General features: G+C 44.8%; 1 protein-coding gene across 4 annotated transcripts in view; it reads right to left on the bottom strand.

Annotated features, from left to right (window-relative positions):
• Window positions 1-24,975, bottom strand: part of fbxw11a (F-box and WD repeat domain containing 11a) — a 78,913-nt gene that overhangs the window by 45,789 nt on the left and 8,149 nt on the right. For all 4 annotated transcript variants that reach the window (XM_022672045.2, XM_007227994.4, XM_049474823.1 and 1 more), the window contains 6 exons: window positions 24,295-24,363; window positions 22,838-23,051; window positions 20,453-20,639; window positions 18,905-18,995; window positions 18,653-18,790; window positions 18,381-18,499 (listed from right to left, as the gene is read on the bottom strand). In XM_022672045.2, the coding sequence (XP_022527766.1) occupies window positions 18,381-18,499; window positions 18,653-18,790; window positions 18,905-18,995; window positions 20,453-20,639; window positions 22,838-23,051; window positions 24,295-24,363 (818 nt within the window). The remainder of the gene's footprint in view (window positions 1-18,380; window positions 18,500-18,652; window positions 18,791-18,904; window positions 18,996-20,452; window positions 20,640-22,837; window positions 23,052-24,294; window positions 24,364-24,975) is intronic.

Consider the following 24,975-nt stretch of genomic DNA (forward strand, 5'->3'; position numbering starts at 1 on the left):
CACCTTAGCAACCGCCTAGCAACACCATAGCAACCACCTAGCAACCATCTAGCAACACCTTAGCAACCACCCCAGATACCATAGCAACACCTTAGCAACCCCCTAGCAACACCCTAGCAACCACCTAGCAACACCTTAGCAACCACCCCGGATACCATAGCAACACCTTAGCAACCGCCTAGCAACACCCTAGCAACCACCTAGCAACCACCTAGCAACACCTTAGCAAACACCCCGGATACCATAGCAACACCTTAGCAACCGCCTAGCAACACCCTAGCAACCACCTAGCAACCACCTAGCAACACCTTAGCAACCACCCCGGATACCATAGCAACACCTTAGCAACCGCCTAGCAACACCCTAGCAACCACCTAGCAACCACCTAGCAACACCTTAGCAACCACCCCGGATACCATAGCAACACCTTAGCAACCGCCTAGCAACACCCTAGCAACCACCTAGCAACCACCTAGCAACACCTTAGCAACCACCCCGGATACCATAGCAACACCTTAGCAACCGCCTAGCAACACCCTAGTAACCACCTAGCAACCACCTAGCAACACCTTAGCAACCACCCCGGATACCATAGCAACACCTTAGCAACCGCCTAGCAACACCCTAGCAACCACCTAGCAACACCTTAGCAACCACCCCGGATACCATAGCAACACCTTAGCAACCGCCTAGCAACACCCTAGCAACCACCTAGCAACACCTTAGCAACCACCCCGGATACCATAGCAACACCTTAGCAACCGCCTAGCAACACCTTAGCAACCACCTAGCAACACCTTAGCAACCACCCCGGATACCATAGCAACACCTTAGCAACCGCCTAGCAACACCTTAGCAACCACCTAGCAACACCTTAGCAACCACCCCGGATACCATAGCAACACCTTAGCAACCGCCTAGCAACACCCTAGCAACCACCTAGCAACCACCTAGCAACACCTTAGCAACCACCCCGGATACCATAGCAACACCCTAGCAACCACCTAGCAACACCTTAGCAACCACCCCGGATACCATAGCAACACCTTAGCAACCGCCTAGCAACACCTTAGCAACCACCTAGCAACCACCTAGCAACACCTTAGCAACCACCCCGGATACCATAGCAACACCTTAGCAACCGCCTAGCAACACCTTAGCAACCACCTAGCAACCACCTAGCAACACCTTAGCAACCACCCTGGATACCATAGCAACACCTTAGCAACCGCCTAGCAACACCTTAGCAACCACCTAGCAACACCTTAGCAACCACCCCAGATACCATAGCAACACCTTAGCAACCGCCTAGCAACACCTTAGCAACCACCTAGCAACCACTTAGCAACACCTTAGCAACCACCCCGGATACCATAGCCACACCTTAGCAACCACTTAGCAACACCTTAGCAACACCATAGCAGATACCAGCCAGCACTGCAATCACACTCGCAGTTTCTGTAGGAACTGCAATCTAGTTAAGTTGGCTTGTCAAAGCCAACTTACTGTTCTTCTTATTCTTCTTATTAAGTTGGCTTGGAAAAGCCAACTTACTGTTCTTCGTAATCTTCTTATTATTATTATTATTATTATTCCGCGCTCAAATTTCTATACGCATCTCCTCCTAGGGCTTTTGACGTAGAATCACGAAATTTTGCAGTATCGTAGGACCTATACCCGATTAGGTTGCTTGTGCTTTTTTAAGCGATACATCGTACGGTTTTCGTAAAAACTTCGTAAACGTACGCTTTTTTTTCCCATAGGAAATGAATGGGGGACAACTTTGAACGTTTGTGTAGGTAACAATTTTTGACATACAAAGACAAAAATCGGACGGTCTATAGAACTTACCGCGTTCTTTCCGAAAATTTTAACGTTTCGACGATACGTCGTACGGTTTTCGTACAAATGTCGTACGAAGTTTTCCCATAGAAATGAATGGGGGGCCCAGAGTTCCATCTCACACACGAGCAGCTCTGCGCACGGAACCCCTTCTCTCCCCTGCTCCTCCAGTACTGTGAGTGTATGGAGGAGCTGCTGTATGGAGCAGCTATCAGTCAAAAGTTTGGACACCCCGGCACCCCAGCCAGGGCTTAGCAACCACCTAATAACTGCTTAGCAACCACCTTAGCAACCACCTGGAAAACGTTAGCAACTGCCTAGCAACCACTTAGCAACACCTTAGCAACCACCTGGAAAACGTTAGCAACTGCCTAGCAACCACTTAGCAACTGCCTAGCAACCACTTGGAAAACGTTAGCAACTGCCTAGCAACCACCTGGAATACGTTAGCAACTGCCTAGCAACCACTTAGCAACCACCTGGAAAACGTTAGCAACTGCCTAGCAACCACTGAGCAACCACCTGGAAAACGTTAGCAACTGCCTAGCAACCACTTAGCAACTGCCTAGCAACCACCTGGAATACGTTAGCAACTGCCTAGCAACCACTTAGCAACCACCTGGAAAACGTTAGCAACTGCCTAGCAACAACTTAGCAACTGCCTAGCAACCACCTGGAAAATGTTAGCAACTGCCTAGCAACCACTTAGCAACCACCTGGAAAACGTTAGCAACTGCCTAGCAACCACTTAGCAACTGCCTAGCAACCACTTGGAAAACGTTAGCAACTGCCTAGCAACCACTTAGCAACTGCCTAGCAACCACCTGGAAAACGTTAGCAACTGCCTAGCAACCACTTAGCAACCACCTGGAAAACGTTAGCAACTGCCTAGCAACCACTTAGCAACTGCCTAGCAACCACTTGGAAAACGTTAGCAACTGCCTAGCAACCACTTAGCAACTGCCTAGCAACCACCTGGAATAGGTTAGCAACTGCCTAGCAACCACTTAGCAACCACCTGGAAAACGTTAGCAACTGCCTAGCAACCACTGAGCAACCACCTGGAAAACGTTAGCAACTGCCTAGCAACCACTTAGCAACCACCTGGAAAACGTTAGCAACTGCCTAGCAACCACTTAGCAACTGCCTAGCAACCACTTGGAAAACGTTAACAACTGCCTAGCAACCACTTAGCAACTGCCTAGCAACCACCTGGAAAACGTTAGCAACTGCCAAGCAACCACTTAGCAACCACCTGGAAAACGTTAGCAACTGCCTAGCAACCACTTAGCAGCTGCCTAGCAACCACCTGGAATATCTTAGCAACTACCTAGCAACCACTTAGCAACCACTAGGAAAACGTTAGCAACTGCCTAGCAACCACTTAGCAACCACTTTAGAAATGATAGCAACTGCCTAGCAACCAGTTAGCAACCACTTAGCAACCACCTGGAAAACGTTAGCAACTGCCTAGCAACCACTTAGCAACTGCCTAGCAACCACTTGGAAAACGTTAGCAACTGCCTAGCAACCACTTAGCAACTGCCTAGCAACCACTTAGCAACTGCCTAGCAACCACCTGGAAAACGTTAGCAACTGCCTAGCAACCACTTAGCAACCACCTGGAAAACGTTAGCAACTGCCTAGCAACCACTTAGCAGCTGCCTAGCAACCACCTGGAATATGTTAGCAACTACCTAGCAACCACTTAGCAACCACCTGGAAAATGTTAGCAACTGCCTAGCAACCACTTAGCAACTGCCTAGCAACCACTTGGAAAACGTTAGCAACTGCCTAGCAACCACTTAGCAACTGCCTAGCAACACCTTAGCAACCACCCTGGATACCATAGCAACACCTTAGCAACCACCCTGGATACCATAGCAACACCTTAGCAACCACCTAGCAACTCCTTAGCAACCACCCTGGATACCATAGCAACACCTTAGCAACCACCTAGCAACACCTCAGCAACCACCCCAGATACTATAGCAACACCTTAGCAACCACCTGGAAAGTTTTTAGATTTCAGCATGTAACCAAAAGTTTTAGATTTCAGCACTTAACCAAAATTTTTTAGATTTCAACATTTAACCAAAAGTTTTTAGATTTCAGCATTTAACCAAAAGTTTCGAGATTTCAACATGAAAACAAACGTTTTAAGATTTCAGCGTTTAACCAAAAGTTTTTAGATTTCAGCTGTTAAACAAACGTTTTAAGATTTCAGTGTTTAACCAAAAGTTTTTGGATTTCAGCATCTTACAAAACATTTCTAGATGTAAGCAATTAACCAAAGGTTTTTAGATTTCAGCGTTTAACCAAATGTTTTTAGATTTAAGCGTTTAACCAAACGTTTTTAGATTACAGCGTTTTTGGTATTTAGCTTTTAGCCAAAAGTTAACAGCATAGCAACGACTCTTCACACTCTTCAGACAGAAACAGCTTTTTAAGTTTCTGTCAACCATTTTAACTTTTCAACGTTATTAGCGCTCTTTTCCAAGCCAACTTAAAGTTCGTTCACGAACTTTGCCTTTTCTAGTTATTATTATTATTATTATTATTATTCTACGCTAAAATTTCTCAACGCTACTCCTCCTACAGTTTTCGAGCTAGAACCACCAAACTTCACAGGATGGTAGAACCCATAGCCGTGGAGTGTGCTTGTGCTTTTCTAAGCGATCGGAGAACCAGGGTTCTAGCACGGTTCCGTCAAAGTCACTTTTTTCCCCATAGACTTCCATTCACACTTTTTTCAAACTGCTCTAAAAGTCACAATTTTCAAGCTAGAACCACGAAATTTACAAGACATACAGAACTTGCAGAGACGTTTCAGACGATATGATGATCTCACCGATACGATTTACGGTTTTCGTAAAATTATCGTACGAACTTTCCCCATAGGAATGAATGGGCGGAATGTTGGCCATCTCACACACACCAGCCGATCCTGCGCACGGCCCCCCTCTCTGCCCTGCTCCTCAGTACTGTATCTGTATGGAGAAGAGACTGCTGAACACAACCCACACCAGAACCAATACAACACTACACACACAGCACACTACACACACGCACACACCACACATACACCACACCACACACCACACATACACCACACATACACCACACCACACACACTTCACACCACACATACACCACACCACACATACACCACACCACACATACCCCACACCCCACACAAACTCCACACACCACACACCAAACCCCACACACACACCACACACTCTACACACAACACACAGTCCACACTCCACACCACACACACTTCACACCACACACACTCCACACCACACACTCCACACTTCACAACCCCACTCCACAGCCCACACCACACACACTCTACACACCACACACACCCCACACCACACACAGTCCACAGCCCACACTACACACACTCCACACCACACACTACACACATTCCACACCACACATACCCCACACCACATACTCCACATCCCACCCCAAACACACTCCACACCCCACGCCACACACAACCAACACCACACCACACACTCTGCACACCCCACACACTCCACACCCCACGCACTCCACACCACAAACACTTCAAACCACACATACCCCACACCACACACGCTTCAAACCACACATAACCCACACCACACACACACTCCACACCACACAAACCCCACACCACACACACTCCACACCACACACTCCACACTTCACACCCCACTCCACAGCCCACACCACACACACTCTACACACCACACACACCCCACACCACACACAGTCCACAGCCCACACTACACACACTCCACACCACACACTTCACACATTCCACACCACACATACCCCACACCACATACTCCACATCCCATCCCAAACACACTCCACACCCCACCCCACACACAACCAACACCACACCACACACTCTACACACCCCACACACTCCACACCCCACGCACTCCACACCACAAACACTTCAAACCACACATACCCCACACCACACACGCTTCAAACCACACATAACCCACACCACACACACACTCCACACCACACAAACCCCACACCACACACACTTTAAACCACACACACTCCACAACTCACATAGCCCACACCACACACTCCACCCCACACACACTTCATACCCCACACCACACACACTTTAAACCACACACAAACTCCACAGCTCACATACCCCACACCACACACACTCCACCACACACATACCACACACACTTCACACCCCACACCACACATACCCCACACCACACACACTTCAAACCACACATACCCCACACCACACACACTTCAAACCACACATACCCCACACCACACACACTTCAAACCAAACATACCCCACACCACACACACTTCAAACCACACATACCCCACACCACACACACTCCACACCACACAAACCCCACACCACACACACTTCAAACCACACAAACCCCACACCACACACACTTCAAACCACACATACCCCACACCACACACACTTCAAACCACACATACCCCACACCACACACACTCCACACCACACAAACCCCACACCACACACACTTCAAACCAAACATACCCCACACCACACACACTTCAAACCACACATACCCCACACCACACACACTTCAAACCACACAAACCCCACACCACACACACTTCAAACCACACAAACCCCACACCACACACACTTCAAACCACACATACCCCACACCACACACACTTCAAACCACACATACCCCACACCACACACACTTCAAACCACACATACCCCACACCACACACACTCCACACCACACAAACCCCACACCACACACACTCCACCCCACACATACCACACACAATTCACACCACACCCTATACACATTCCACACCACACATACCCCACACCAAACACACTCCACCCCACACACACTACACACCACACACCCCACACCACACACAGTCTACACCCCACACTACACACACTCCACACCACACCCTACACACATTCCACACCACACATACCCCACACCAAACACACTCCACCCCACACACCACACATACCCCACACCACACACACTTCAAACCACACATACCCCACACCACACACAATCCACACCACACAAACCCTACACCACACACACTTTAAACCACACACACTCCACAGCTCACATACCCCACACCACACACACTCCACCCCACACATACCACACACAATTCACACCACACCCTACACACATTCCACACCACACATACCCCACACCAAACACACTCCACCCCACACACACTACACACCACACACACCCCACACCACACACAGTCTACACCCCACACTACACACACTCCACACCACACCCTACACACATTCCACACCACACATACCCCACACCAAACACACTCCACCCCACACATACCCCACACCACACACACTTCAAACCACACATACCCCACACCACACACAATCCACACCACACAAACCCCACACCACACACACTTTAAACCACACACACTCCACAGCTCACATACCCCACACCACACACACTCCACCCCACACATACCACACACAATTCACACCACACCCTACACACATTCCACACCACACATACCCCACACCAAACACACTCCACCCCACACACACTACACACCACACACACCCCACACCACACACAGTCTACACCCCACACTACACACACTCCACACCACACCCTACACACACTCCACACCACACCCTACACACATTCCACACCACACATACCCCACACCAAACACACTCCACCCCACACACCACACATACCCCACACCACACACACTTCAAACCACACATACCCCACACCACACAAACCCCCCACCACACACACTTTAAACCACACACACTCCACAGCTCACATACCCCACACTACACACACTCCACCCCACACATACCACACACAATTCACCCAACACCACACACTCCACACCACACATACCCCACACCACACACACTTTAAACCACACACACACTCGATAGCTCATATACCCCACACCACACACACTCCACCCCACACACACTTCACACCACACATACCCCACACCACACACACTCCACACCACACATACTCCACACACCACACCACACTCTCTACACACCATACCACACACACTCCACAACACACACACTCCACACCTGATACACACAACTCACCCCACACTCCACCACACATACACCACACTCCACACCACATTCCAAACACACCACACCAAACACACTCCACAACCCACTCCACACCCCACACACTCCACACCACACACACACTACACAACTATTTGACTATTTGACAAGCCAACTTAAAGTTCGTTCACGAACTTTGCCTTTTCTAGTTATTATTATTATTATTATTATTCTACGCTAAAATTTCTCAACGCTACTCCTCCTACAGTTTTCGAGCTAGAACCACCAAACTTCACAGGATGGTAGAACCCATAGCCGTGGAGTGTGCTTGTGCTTTTCTAAGCGATCGGAGAACCAGGGTTCTAGCACGGTTCCGTCAAAGTCACTTTTTTCCCCATAGACTTCCATTCACACTTTTTTCAAACTGCTCTAAAAGTCACAATTTTCAAGCTAGAACCACGAAATTCACAAGACATACAGAACTTGCAGAGACGTTTCAGACGATATGCTGATCTCACCGATACGATTTACGGTTTTCGTAAAATTATCGTACGAACTTTCCCCATAGGAATGAATGGGCGGAATGTTGGCCATCTCACACACACCAGCCGATCCTGCGCACGGCCCCCCTCTCTGCCCTGCTCCTCAGTACTGTATCTGTATGGAGAAGATATTGCTGAACACAACCCACACCAGAACCAATACCACACTACACACACACCACACAAACTCCACATACCACACACTCCACACCACACATACCCCACACCACACATACCCCACACCCCACACCACACACACCAAACCCCACACACACACACCACACACTCTACACACCCCACACAACACACAGTCCACTTCCCACACTACATACACTCCACACCACACACAATCCACATCACACACACTCCACATCACACACACTCCACACCACACACTCCACACTTCATACCCCACTCCACAGCCCACACCACACACACTCTACACACCACACACACCCCACACCACACACAGTCCACAGCCCACACTACACACACTCCACACCACACATACCCCACACCACATACTCCACATCCCACCCCAAACACACTCCACACCCCACCCCACACACAACCAACACCACACCACACACTCTACACACCCCACACACTCCACACCCCACGCACTCCACACCACAAACACTTCAAACCACACATACCCCACACCACATACACTTCAAACCACACATAACCCACACCACACACACACTCCACACCACACAAACCCCACACCACACACACTTTAAACCACACACACTCCACAGCTCACATAGCCCACACCACACACACTCCACCCCACACATACCACACACAATTCACACAACACACACTCCACACCACACATACCCCACACCACACACACTTCACACCACACATACCCCACACCCCACACACTCCATACCACACACACACTCTACAGCTCACATACCCCACACCACACACACTCCACCCCAAACATACCACACACTTCACACCCCACACCACACATACCCCACACTCTCCATACCACACACACACTCCACAGCTCACATACCCCACACCATACACACTCCACCCCACACATACCACACACACTTCACACCCCACACCACACATACCCCACACTCTCCATACCACGCACACACTCCACAGCTCACATACCCCACACCATACACACTCCACCCCACACACACTTCACACCCCACACCACACACACTCCACAGCACACATACCCCACACCACACACACTTCAAACCACACATACCCCACACCACACACACTCCACACCACACAAACCCCACACCACACACACTTCAAACCACACATACCCCACACCACACACACTTCAAACCACACACACACTCTACAGCTCACATACCCCACACCACACACACTCCACCCCAAACATACCACACACTTCACACCCCACACCACACATACCCCACACTCTCCATACCACACACACACTCCACAGCTCACATACCCCACACCATACACACTCCACCCCACACATACCACACACACTTCACACCCCACACCACACATACCCCACACTCTCCATACCACGCACACACTCCACAGCTCACATACCCCACACCATACACACTCCACCCCACACACACTTCACACCCCACACCACACACACTCCACAGCACACATACCCCACACCACACACACTTCAAACCACACATACCCCACACCACACACACTCCACACCACACAAACCCCACACCACACACACTTCAAACCACACATACCCCACACCACACACACTTCAAACCACACATACCCCACACCACACACACTCCACACCACACAAACCCCACACCACACACACTTCAAACCACACAAACCCCACACCACACACACTTCAAACCACACAAACCCCACACCACACACACTTCAAACCACACATACCCCACACCACACACACTTCAAACCACACATACCCCACACCACACACACTTCAAACCACACATACCCCACACCACACACGCTTCAAACCACACATAACCCACACCACACACACACTCCACACCACACACACACTCCACACCACACACACCCCACACCACACACACACACTAACTACACACACACTTCAAACCACACATACCCCACACCACACACACACACTTCAAACCACACATGCTTCAAACCACACATAACCCACACCACACACACACCCCACACCACACACACACACTAACTACACACACACTTCAAACCACACATACCCCACACCACACACACACACTTCAAACCACACATACCCCACACCACACACGCTTCAAACCACACATAACCCACACCACACACACACTCCACACCACACAGACCCCACACCACACACACTTTAAACCACACACACTCCACAGCTCACATAGCCCACACCACACACACTCCACCCCACACATACCACACACACTTCACACCCCACACCACACACACTTCAAACCACACAAACCCCACACCACACACACTTCAAACCACACATACCCCACACCACACACACACACTTCAAACCACACATACCCCACACCACACACACTTCAAACCACACATACCCCACACCACACACACTCCACACCACACAAACCCCACACCACACACACTCCACAACACACACACTCCACACCTAATACACACAACTCACCCCACACTCCACCACACATACACCACACTCCACCCCACATTCCAAACACACCACACCAAACACACTCCACAACCCACTCCACACCCCACACACTCCACACCACACTACACAACTTAGTAACTATTTGACAAGCCAACTTAAAGTTCGTTCACGAACTTTGCCTTTTCTAGTTAACATTAGCTAACCAAGCTAATGTTATCTAAAACATTTAACACTGAAATAAAGTAGTTAACATTAGCTAACCAAGCTAATGTTATCTAAAACATTCCCCACTGAAATAAAGTAGCTAACTTTAGTTAACGTATCTAAAACATTCAACACTGAAATAAAGTAGTTAACATTAGCTAAATGTTATCTAAAACATTTCACACTGAAATAAAGTAGTTAACATTAGCTAATGTTATCTAAAACATTCAACACTGAAATAAAGTAGTTAACATTAGCTAACCAAGCTAATGTTATCTAAAACATTCAACACTGAAATAAAGTAGTTAACATTAGCTAACCAAGCTAATGTTATCTAAAACATTCCCCACTGAAATAAAGTAGCTAACTTTAGTTAACGTATCTAAAACATTCAACACTGAAATAAAGTAGTTAACATTAGCTAAATGTTATCTAAAACATTTCACACTGAAATAAAATAGTTAACATTAGCTAACCTAGCTAACATTAGCTAAATAATTTTACACTGAAATTAAGTAATTAACAGTAGCTAACCTAGCTAATGTTAGCTAAACCTTTTCACACTGAAATAAAGTAGTAATGTTAGCTAACCTAGCTAAAACATTTCACACTAAATTAAAGTAGTTAACATTAGCTAAAATATTCCCCACTGAAATAAAGCAGCTAAGGTTAGCTGAAACATTCCCAACTGAAATAAAGTCGTTAACATTAGCAAACCTACCTAACATTAGCTAAACTATTCCCCACTGAAATAAAGCAGCTAAGGTTAGCTGAAACATTCCCAACTGAAATAAAGTCGTTAACATTAGCAAACCTACCTAACATTAGCTAAACTATTCCCCACTGAAATAAAGAAGCTAATGTTAGCAGATACATTCCCCACTGAAATAAAGTAGTTAACATTAGCTAACCTAGCTAACATTAGCTAAAACAAATAAAGTAGTTAACAACTAGCTTTAACACTAAAATAAAGTAATTAACATTAGCAAGCATAGCTAGCTAACAGCTTATTTCACTGTGAAACATCTGACAGTTTAAAATATAGTTTGCTATCTGGTGTTCACCACTTAATATGTGGTGCTCGCCACTTTTTTACGTAAAATAAAATCATAACAATACGCCATGTCCCTTCAGGAGCTCCGTAACTTTCAGTACATTAGCTGGTAATTCTTTTAACTGGAATGCAAAAGTCATGGGTTAGCAGTATGCAAATTAATAACAAAATATTACCTCAAAGGTAGCTTGGGAACACCAAAACATATTGTATAAGTACAAGTTGTGAGGTGTTTTCTTGTGAGTGAGTCTAAACACTGATAGCGGGTGCCAGATGGGTTGAATATACAATTTCTGAAGTTGCGCCAGCATTTAACATTTCTTGATCCACAGTAGTACATGTGTTACAGGAATATATCAAAGAATGCATTACCACCCACAGTGGAGAGTGCAGAAGGTGATAATAATCTTGAAGAAAACATAGAGATAGAATTGCCTGTATGAATAGAAATCACATCCATCCATATTAAAGTAGAGAATTCATACACATATCCCATGATATAAAACATGTCAGTGTTCCATTAAGTCCAGCACTTGGGATTAAAATAAAATAAGCAGCTATATTTAGGGTTATGCCAGTATTAGAATATACTGGCATCAGGGGGTCCAATTAACATTTTAGCTGCACCCAGAAACTTTTGCTGCTCCTAGTTAATTTAATAAAAACATGTGTGCTCTTTTGATTTGTGTGTGTGGCTACAGTTATGTCCCTCCAAAATGACTCCCTTAAAGGGATAGTTCGGTATTTTTGACATGAGTCTGTATGGCATCATCATAACCAGTGTCGTGCATCCACACTGACTTACCCCCCACAGCGTCCTGTGAGCCGAGTTCTTGTCCAGTTTAGGTCAAAGCGAAAGTAGTCCGGCATGTTTGCTGGGGTCAGGAAAATAACTCCTTTTTCTTCCCAAAGCAGTACGTGTTCAAAAGAGTGATTTATTTACATCACAAAAAACTAACCCTGCAAAAGTCACGCCTCGTAAATCACTTGGGTCCTACTTTCTCTCGTTCCATATCAATGTGCGCAGCGCTGCAACCTGACAGCTAGCCTACGTGTTTGGGTCGCTTTGTTTACTTCTCGCCTCGAGAACATGTCTGACTACGAGAGTGACGAGGAAAACATTGATCACCGCTCAGAGCCACGGGGATATCTTTATGAACCCGAGTATACAGATGTTGAACTTCGCCAAATGGAATTAGATCGGGCAGAAAGAGAGAGGGTGGACAGAGAAGTGGTGGAAGATGAAACTGGAGCCACTGCTGGAGCTGCGATACCCAGGGTGGCCGACAAATCCTGGTGCACTTGTTTCAAGTGCGAAATAATGCAGACCGAGGTGGAATGCTACTGTTGCCACGAGTGGGACTTAGTTATGCCCGAGATGCAAGACCCATCCATTGATGAGGATGTCAGCGGGGCAGCTGCTTGCATCACAAACAACAGTGACTTCCCTGCACTCCTGAATGCTGGTGTGTTGAGAACTTTTTTTACGCTATGAGTGAATGCTGTAGAGAACATTGGTAGGCTACAGTTTTATTTACCTGGGGTGCAGGGACAGCAGATTTCTTCAGAATCCGTTTCTTCATCTGTCGTTGTCCAGGACATGTGGATAAAAAGTCATCATCGCTGAAGTGCGCACTGCAAACACGAAGTTGACGCGTGCGCAGCTCGCTGTCAGAATGACGCGCACTGATACGAAATGAGAGAAAGTAGGACCCAAGTGATTTACGAGGCGTGACTTTTGCAGTTTTTTGTGATGTAAATAAATCACTCTTTTGAACACGTACTGCTTTGGGAAGAAAAAGGAGTTATTTTCCTGACCCCAGCAAACATGCCGGACTACTTTCGCTTTGACCTAAACTGGACAAGAACTCGGCTCACAGGACGCTGTGGGGAGTAAGTCAGTGTGGATGCACGACACTGGTTATGATGATGCCATACAGACTCATGTCAAAAATACCGAACTATCCCTTTAAGGACTTCTTGGGTAGCATACTCTGGTGTATTCTCCATTGGAAGTAGTTTTGAGGGGTTTTAAGCGTCTTCTTTCATCTTCTCCAGTATTTAAACAGGTAGAAACATAGATAGATAGATACTTTATTGATCCCCGGGGGGAAATTCTTGGCATCCAGCAGCAGGTTACACAATACACAAAGTTAAAAAAGATAAAATATAAAGATACATATAAATACAATCAAATAAGAAATAGAATATACAGTGTAAATGTACAGTCTTCGTGTGTGTGTGTGTGTAATGGAGATGGAGAATGGAGGTAGTGCAGTTGAACACAATAGACAGTGAACACCAGTTGATGTGCATAATGTGAGGATAACTGATGTCAGCCAAACAGAAAGTGCAAATACACAGTTATATAATAATTTAAATTAAATTAAGCAGTGCAAAAGATACGTAAACAGTGCAAAAGATACGTAAACAGTAGATGAATTAACTAGTGAATGAACTACTAGTGCAAAATATGGTAGAACTATAAAAAGTGTTCTAGGCATCAGCAAGTCTGAGAGTGTGTCCATAGCTGGGGGTGTGTCCATGGTGTGGCCAGAGTGGCCGGAATGAAAAAGTTTCACAGAGTCTTTAGTTTGCTGTGCTGAGAGGAGTTGAACAGTCTTATGGCCTGAGGAACAAAAGACTTTCGGAGTCTGTCTGTGGAGCAGGACTGGGACAGCAGTCTGCCGCTGAATGAGCTCCTCTGCCTGGTGATGGTGCTGTGCAGAGGGTGGTGAACATTGTCCATGATGTTCAGCAGCTTACTGAGGGCTCTCCTCTCTGCCAGTGGTGTTAAGGACTCCAGCTCTAATCCCAGCACAGAACCAGCTTTCCTCACCAGCCTGTCCAGTCGTCCAGCATCCCTCTTGCTGATGCTGCCTCCCCAACACACAACAGTGTAAAAGAGGACGCTGGCTACCACAGACTGGTAGAACATCAGGAGGAGTTTCTGGCAGATGTTGAGCCTTCTGAGGAAGTACAGTCTGCTCTGAGCCTTCCTGTAGAGGGAGTCAGTGTTCACTGACCAGTCCAGCCTGTCGTCCAGGTGCACACCAAGGTATTTGTAGGATTTGACCACCTCCACGTCGACCCCCTCGATGGAGATTGGCCGCTGAGCAGAGGGCCTGGACCTCCTGAAGTCTATGCACATCTCCTTGGTTTTGGAGATGTTCAGCTGCAGATGGTTCATCTTGCACCACATCACAAATTCCTCAACCAGGCTTCTGTACTCCCTCTCATCATCATTACGCACACACCCCACAATTGCAGTGTCGTCAGAGAACTTCTGCATGTGGCATGACTCAGAGTGGTATTTGAAGTCTGATGTGTACAGTGTGAACAGGACTGGAGAGAGAACAGTCCCCTGTGGTGCTCCTGTGCTGCTGATCACTGTATCAGAGGAGCAGTCCCTGATCCTGACATGTTGTGGTCTCCCAGTAAGGTAGTCAGTGATCCAGGTGACCAGGTGCATATCCACCTCCATCTCCATCAGCTTGTCTCTCAGTAGTAGGGGCTGGATGGTGTTGAAGGCACTGGAGAAGTCGAAGAACATGACCCTCACAGCACCTCCCCCCTTGTCCAGATGAGAGTGAGCTCTGTGCAGGAGATAGAGGATGGCATCTTCCACTCCCACCTTTTCCCGGTACGCAAACTGCAGTGGGTCCTCAGCATGGTGGACCTGAGGTCTGAGTTGGTCCAGCAGCAGTCGCTCCATGGTCTTCATCACATGAGATGTCAAAGCAACAGGCCTGTAGTCATTCAGCTCCTTCGGGTGTGCCTTCTTGGGAACAGGAATGAGACAGGTTGTCTTCCACGTGGCAGGAACTCTCCCTATACGCAGACTCAGGTTAAAAACATGTTGGAGGGGCTCACCCAGTTGAACAGCACAAGCCTTGAGCATTCTGGGGCACACTCTGTCCGGGCCAGCTGCCTTCCTGGGGTGAAGTCTCCTCAGCTGTCTCCTGACCTGGTCAGCAGTAAAGGTTGGTGGACTGGAGGAGATGATTTGTCTGCCAGTTGATAGTGTTGATGGTGGTGATGATGAAGATGGTGGAGGTGAGGGTGATGATGGTGCTGATGAAGATGGTGGAGGTGAGGGTGATTGTGCTGATGGTGATGAAGATGATGATGGAGGAGGTGAGGGTGGTGGTGGTGGTGGTGATGATGATGACGGTGATGATGTTGATGAAGATGGAGGTGAGGGTAATGGTGGTGGTGATGAAGATGGTGGAGTTGGAGTTGAAGGTGATGGAGATGGTGGTGATGATGGTAGAGATGGAGAAGATGTTGGTGATGCTGCAGGAGGGTAGGAGGAGGGGGCAGCAGGAGCAGGACAGTCAAACCTGTTGTAAAAGTTGTTGAACTGGTTTGCTCTGTCCACACCGCCATCTACTGGGTTGCCGTTGTTGTTCTTGCACCCAGTGATGGTTTTCATTGCACCCCAGACTTCCTTCATGTTGTTGTCTTGCAGCTTTCTTTCCACCTTCTTCCTGTAAGACTCCTTGGCCTCTTTAAGACGTACCTTGAGTTCCCCCTGTACGCGCTTCAGCTCTACCAAGTTTCCGTCTTTGAACGCCCTCTTCTTTTGGTTGAGGAGGTCCTTGACGGAGCTGGTAATCCAGGGTTTGTTGTTTGGAAAGCAGCGTACAGTCTTTGTGGGAACAGCAACATCCATACAGAAATTCAAGTAGTCCGTAACACAGTGAGTCACCCCCTCAATGTCCTCACCATGTGGGTGCAGCAGCACGCTCCAGTCAGTGGTGTCATAGCAGTCCCTTAGGGCTTCTTCTGCTTCAGGAGACCAGACTCTGAATGAGCGTGTGGTAGTGGGCTGCCTCAGTACCAGTGGTTTGTACTGAGGCTGCAGGAACACCAGATTGTGATCTGATTTCCCCAGCGGTGGTAGTGGAATAGCCCTGTATGCATCCTTCACATTAGCATACAGCAAGTCTATGGTCCTGTTTTTCCTGGTGGGACAGTCCACAAACTGGAAAAAGGCAGGCAGGGTAGAGTCCAGCGTTACGTGATTAAAGTCACCAGTGATCACATAGAAGGCGTCAGGGTGCTGTGTCTGCAGCGCTGCGACGGTGGAGTGGATGACGTCACACGCCGCCTGCACGTCCGCTCTCGGCTGGATGTAAACACACACGAGGATCGCGTGAGAGAGCTCCCGCGGCATGTAATAAGGTCGGAGACTCACCGCTAACAGTTCAATATCCCGACAGCAGATCACCTCCTTCACGTACACATGTCCAGGGTTGCACCATCTGTTGTTAATAAACAGCGCGATTCCTCCACCTTTCCGCTTCCCGCAAAGCACCGGGTCCCGATCCGCCCTCACTGAAGAAAAGCCGGGTAGCTGCACGTTAGCATCCGGCGTGTCGGGGGTGAGCCAGGTCTCGGTGAAACACAGCATGCTACACTCCCTGTAGAGCTTCTGATTCTTCACCAGACAGGCTAGCTCGTCAGTTTTGTTGGTCAGTGAGTTAACATTCCCCATAACCACCGACGGAACTGAGGGTTTGTACCTCCAGCGCTGCTCCGACTTCTTAGCCTTTAGCTTAGCCTTTAGCATAGCGCCGGCCCTGCAACCTCGGTACCTCCTTCTCAGATCATCCGGTATTGTGTGGACAATGCCCCCACGTCCCGCGGGTCGGAGGGCTAGCAGTTCTTCCCGGGAATAAACACGGTATTCCTCGCTGCCCCGCATATTTACACCAAAAATATCCTTAGGATATAAATAAGATGCACACTAGACGTGTGTAGTAGCACAGAGACGATAAATAAACGTAAAAAAAACTCAGAAAAACACACAAAGAGACGGAGCTACTGGAACAGGCAGCCACTCGCGTCGGCGCCGGAAGTAGACTTCATGTTCTCTGACATGAAGTCACAAAATCAGTTTCTGGGTCACAAAGTAGAGTAAGACGATCAGAAGGAAAACTGAGAATTTTTGGGGATTCTGGTAGCAGCCTATATGGTCACTGTATCACCTTCTGTTTGTGTACAAACCTGACAGTGGAGTCTGAGGAGCCGGTCACTATGACTCGGTCATCATACTGCAGACATAGAACTGAACCGGTGTGACCCGTCAGAATCTTTAAACATTCCAAACTGTGCTTATCCCAGATCTGTGAGAGAGAAAAACAGAGAGAGAGAGAAAGAAAGGAAAAAAAAACAATGCACATCAGTTAAGCTGCGTTCATTCAACCTTAATTTGACACTCACTGAGTGACATCAATGCATTTCAAATTCCTCAGCTGTAAAGTAACACACATACAGACCTTTATGGAGTTGTCCCGGAGACCACTGATGATCTTATCATCGTCGTACTGGAGGCAGTAGACCCCCTTGCTGTTCTCTGATCTGCACTGGATTCTCTGCAAGTTGTGTCTGCCACAGCGCCAGTTTGCCTCAATTGTCTACACAGACAAGAGAGGACAGAAGACTGAGGGAAGTGTCATCACTCTAAATGACAGCTCATTATGAGTACAAGGAAAAACACAAAAGCTAATGTAAAAACAACCATTGCTCACCTCAATGTCCTGTATGATTTTGGGATAGAGGGAGTGATAATACGAGTTAGGTGGGACTTCGTTTGTGCGGTTTTTAAACAAGTACTTCTCCCTGAAAATGATCAAAAAAACAAAAACAGATCCTTTCACTGTCTATATGCATTCAGATTACACTGGTCTTCACATAATCGTTTAGGCAAAATATATTATTTTGCCCTCTTGGCCTCTATGAATATGAATTATTACTATAGTTATCACTGTAGGTCTCAGCCAAAGTGTATTTTTTGAAAAGACATTTAAAACATAATGAAAACACCATTCCCTCCAGTACAGTCCTGCTGTAATCTCATTTTCTTTAAACAATACACACAAAAAAAGGAAAAAGAAAAGAAAATTAGTCTCATCTCAGTGACTACAGAAAAAGGTCATGCTTGCTGTTTGGTTTATTGCTTATGCTCTCAAACCTCATGAGGTCACCTGCAAACAGAGCCTGCCAATCAAAAGTTAATTCAGAAAGTTCATAAAAATGTGTTTGGCACACGAGAAGTAAAACCAACAACCATTATGACCTTTCCTGCCGGTACTTATTTCAGCAACCAACACAATCCTTTTATTTTTATTCTTCAAGCATGACTTTCTCATGGAAGACTGGATACCGGCACAGAGAAGCTCTCCGGTCTTGATTAAATATTTCATGATTAATTAATGGCAGCAGATTATGCGCACATAGAGAAGAGAGAATAAATCAATATGTTTCTCAGGTCTTCTCATGAAGCCAAGGTAAAAGAGCTTAAGAAAACAAGAACGTGATATAAACACTTCAAAAGCTTAAAAAAATAAATAAATAAATAAAAAATGTTTGATAACCAGTCTAAGTTTTTACTGCCCTCTGCTGGACATTATAGGCAAAATGCTTGGATTTTAAAACCTAACAAACTACTCTTACTTTAAACTAACACACTAAACTCTTATTAAAACAAGGCTGAATTTAATATGCACTATTACCTTTTTAGTAATTGCTCCAGTAATCAATCTGTTTTTAGTACGTAATATGAACAAAAGTTTTTAATGATCACACTTGATATATGATTAAATGCTGATACAGATGTGTAAACGCGAACACACTGCTTGTCTAGTCCCTGTAGAGAAATATCAATACAATAAAGTCTGTGGAGCAGATATACATAAACTTACCGCCACCAGAACTAATGCCAGGTGTGGGACAGAGGGGTATAAAGCCCCCCAGCATTGAGTTGTGGAGCAATGGAACTGTGTTTTCTGGAATGATGGTTCTCTATCCAGTACTTAAATTAGGATGAGTTGGGAAGTTGGGGATAATGATAAGCGATAGTGATAATCCAACATCCAGACCTCAATCTTTTCCGCTAAATACAATCACATTCTCAACACAATGCTCCAAAATCTAGCAGAATTCCTTATAAAAAGGCCTAATTTCAGATGAAACATGAAGGTGTGGTGGATTGGGGTTGCAGGTCTCAAAGAAAAGGGCTGGTGAACATTTAAAAATATTTTTTAATAGAAAGTTTGCTTATGTTTGGTTGTTCTCACCACTGATGTCTTTCAGACAGGCCTTTCCACAGTGGATCAGTGCGGACCATCCTCTCTATAAGCTTCTTCCAAAGCATTCCCTCTGAAATCACCCTCTGCCACTCCCGACAGACAAGCTCTGCCGAGCACAGAGAACGAGCATCCAGGAACGACAGGATGTTCTCTGCTATGTGGTCCAGGCCCTGGGCTAGAAAGAGGAAAAATAAAGGCACATGTCAAACCTGACAGAGCAGAAGTCCACTTCTTAAATTATTTCAAACAATTCAGCATTAAAATGTCACAGAATACAGCAATGCGTGCTGCCAATTCTAAACTGCATAATTTTTAAGTTACCAGAAACACCAAACATTTAACAGAATAAACATTTCTTTTGAAACAAGGGGTGGGCGATGTGGCCCTAAAATAATCATGGTATTTCTTGGTATTTGTGACATAATATTTCAACAGCAAAAAAAAAAAGTAGTGATAATTAGGGGTGGGTGATCCCATGTTCACACCAAGAATAATGTGTTTGCTACATTGTGTGTATTTGGTCTGGTTAGTTTTCGTGATCAGTTTAGTGAGCAGAAAAAATAACTTTGTTGCATCCTGTCATCACCTATGTGGGTGGAGTCTCTCATACTTCACAATAACTGGTTAGAATGCTGGCAGTTCTGCAAGTTGTTTTTCCAAGTGGTGTGCCGAATTCTGCCTCTCTGTCAGAATTTGACTCCCTTGCATGTGTCACAAAGCAGAACGTAACAGATTCCCCTCTGATTCATTAACAGTGGTGTGAAAAAGTGTTTGCCCCAGAAGCGTTATCATAGAGACTGAAATACCATCACTGCCTTTTAATGAAACAAGCAGCAGTTTCAGCACTGATCTTCGTAAGATATGCAGAGCAGGCTCGGCATTTCACAGACTATCACTCTGCTGTCACATTCTGTTCCCTTTCTGTGTGAAATGAGGTGCAACAATCAGAGCCAGTGCAGCTACAGTGTGGCAGAAGCTGAACCAGACAGAACTGTGTCTAAAACAATGAAAAATCACATCCCTTTCACTTTGAAGAAAAACATGAAGAAAAATCAACAGGAAATCCTGAATATAAAAATGCTTTCTGTCCAAAGAAAAAACAGTTAAATAATTTAAAAAATGGCAAAAATTCATCCCTAACTAAGAACTGAGATGAGCAGTTTGCTACAAGACTAGTAATATAGCCTAAAATAATACAGCATATATATTAGTACTATAGCTTACAGTTCATAGGTCTTGCAAAAGTAACTACAACACTGCAACACACAGGAAACCGTTTCAGAATGGCAAACTTAGAGTAAAGGGAAAATAAATAAATAAAAAAGAGCCCTTTGGAGAGAGACCATTAAAGAGTGTAAAGGACAGCTGCTAAATTCAAATGTAGGTACAAGTTTTTTGCAGGGCAGTGATAAAATGTTCCTTAAATGATTATTGTGAGTTTTAAAACCTCTGCACCAATGAGGAAATAGTTTTAATTTTATGACATATATTTATACACATACTGAAACGTGTTAATGTACAGTACACTAAAGTAATAACACTAAGTGCCTTTTGGAGTTATAATGAGCATCATTATATCATCGTTTTCTAACTTTATTTCTACATTTTTTTGATAATTATTCAATTGCAATACTGAACCATCAATCCAATACTATCTGCCTTCTAACTACACCCAATAATAATTATACTGATATGCATCTCACAATAACTATTTTGTTTGGTAAATTAAAATTTATAGATTTTTCAGAAATAATGGCAAATTGTTACTTTAAGAATATTTAATGCCATAAATATAAATATACAGGGTGAATCAAATCTTATAACACATGACTGGTACTGGATATGAACCCATATGAGAATCTCTGGAGAAATGTTTGGGATATAGCCAAATAGATGGGCCCCTCACCCATTATTTGCTGGGGTATACAAGCAACTTTTGACTCACCCTGAAATATACGATAGCATAATAATGCACTTATACCCTTTTATTGTATGAAAAGATCATTTAATTACTGTGACAAACCTACACTGGAACATACCTAGCAGTGTGGTTAATAAATGTCTGAGATGGTTTGTGTGTTTATATCACAGATAAGTAAGAAGGATTGTCTGTAGAATAGTGTTGAGATAAGAAGGTGTGTGTATGTGTGTGTGTTTAAGTGAGAGAGAGAGAGAGTGTGAGAGAGAGAGTGTGTGAGAGAGAGAGTGTGAGAGAGAGAGAGTGTGTGAGAGAGAGAGAGTGTGTGAGAGAGAGAGAGAGAGAGAGAGTGTGTGAGTGTGTGTGTGAGAGAGAGAGAGAGAGAGAGAGAGAGAGAGAGAGAGAGAGAGAGAGTGTGTGTGAGAGAGAGATAGTGTGTGAGAGAGAGAATGTACCTGGCAGTGCAGTGATGAAGTCTCTCTGCAGCATGGGTTTGAGGTAAGAGTTGATGTGGCCGTGCTGGTAGTGGCACATGCGTGAGATTAGGTGCTCCACAAATTCCACCTGGTCAGCTTCTGACCACTGCTCGAACATCTGGATACACATCTCCTTCTCCTTCTCAAAGCTCACCCGAGACGGACGTTTCCTCGACAGAGAACCATTACTAAGCTGAAGAGCAGAGGGCACATATATGAATCAGACTCTGAAAGTCACACTACTGTCCCTATAACCATAAAAATAAAGATGCTTTAAGGTTCAATGAAAGGTGCTATAAACTAACAATAGTTGATTAATAGCACCTTAAATTTATAACTGTGTTTAGAATAACTCATTATATGAACATTTATCCCTTAAAACTCCAGGTTTATTAGTCAGTTATCAATAATCATATATATAATTTGGAAACTATCATCAATTATTAAGAATCTACAAAAGTACTATATCATTTATGACAAATACAAATTGACATATGGATTCCAAACTTTTGGATTATTAACCATTTTCAATTAATTTTTAATTTTGACTATGATGAACTAATATGTGTGTTATGTAGTCATAAATGTTAACATTAATACATTTAAGTAAAGTAAAGTTAAGTAAAGTAAGAAAATGTCCAAAAAAAAAGAAAAAGCTGTTTACATTTAACCCCATACACTGCACACTTACTGGTGGTTGCTTATGGCACCTAAGGCTTATTATCTGTATAAAACTCCTATTTTCTGTTAATAATTCAGTAATTTTAACTAATATCTAATACCTACTAGTAACATAAATGGAAGGGCCAGTGCCAGTGGTTCTGTGGTGTTTAAAGGGTTAAATTAGAAACCTCCACCTTTGGTTCACTGTTAACTGCATGAGGCCCATTACAATACCCCCTTATTGTACTTATTGTACAATTACACACTATGGTTCATTTGTTTTCGCACACAATTCGCCAGCCACCCTCCACCCCATTTACCAATAGTGAGTGTCTGACCACAGGACAGTGAATCATCCTCAGCACAACACGGACACAGTTTTGCACAGCAGTGTTGCTGGGATTTATAAATATATTTTAGCCACTGTTGGGATTACAATAGGGTTAATTTGTTCATATATTTTAGTATATTACAATGTCATTATTAACTATTTGCACACTTACAGATATTTTTTGCTTTTTTTCATATTAAATGATAATTTTTAACTCATTAAGGAAAAAACAACCTGGCCCTATGTGTGTGTATATATATATATATATATATATATATATATATATATATATATATATATATATATATATATATACACAAAAAAGGGATTTGACCCTAAAGTTAACCAATAAAACAGGCTATTCTAATAAAGTGGCAGGTAAGTGCAATTATGCAAGCAAACATAAAATGGTGACACTTCTCTCACTCTCAGTCTCACACACCTTAAACACAGTGGTCTTCTTTGGCGAGAGGTCATCAGTCAGATTCTGTGACTCCATTACTGTCAAGTTCTACAGAAAGGGAGGAAAAGGCAGAGAGAGCATATTAGAAAAATGATGTGATGTGAGTGTGTGTGTGTGTGTGTGTGCGCGTGCATGTGCATGCTTGTGTGAAAACCAGGAAATGAAAGGGTTCAAACACAGGGAGAGTATGGGGGTTGGGTTGTAAATGAGATCACATAAAGCCAAATGTAAATATAAAAAACAAACAAACAAACAAAAAACACACACACACATATATATTGTATATATATATATAAATAAATATAAAACACTTATAACACTTATTCCTATGTGGGTGGATGGCAAAGATTATCTCTAAAGTGAGAATGCAATCTGTAATGATGGCTTTATGAGTCTGCGACAATTTTAAATCATCTTTTAGTCCCTTTTAGGTTATTTTGCCCCTCAATATGACCCAGTACCAGTACCAGTAGTGCCAAGTCTAGTCCAATACTGATCTTACTTTATTCCGCTTTATTTATTTTGGTAGTTGCCTTTTTTGATTGGACTATTTATAATGTTTGATACGTTATAATCCAGTCTATCTGGCCCCGTAATCATTTAGTTCCAGTTGCTCTGAAACACTGCAGTGAAATCACTGCTTGTGTGATGTGTGTGTAA

Source organism: Astyanax mexicanus, chromosome 2 (assembly GCF_023375975.1).
Source record: "Astyanax mexicanus isolate ESR-SI-001 chromosome 2, AstMex3_surface, whole genome shotgun sequence".
Taxonomy (NCBI): domain Eukaryota; kingdom Metazoa; phylum Chordata; class Actinopteri; order Characiformes; family Acestrorhamphidae; genus Astyanax; species Astyanax mexicanus.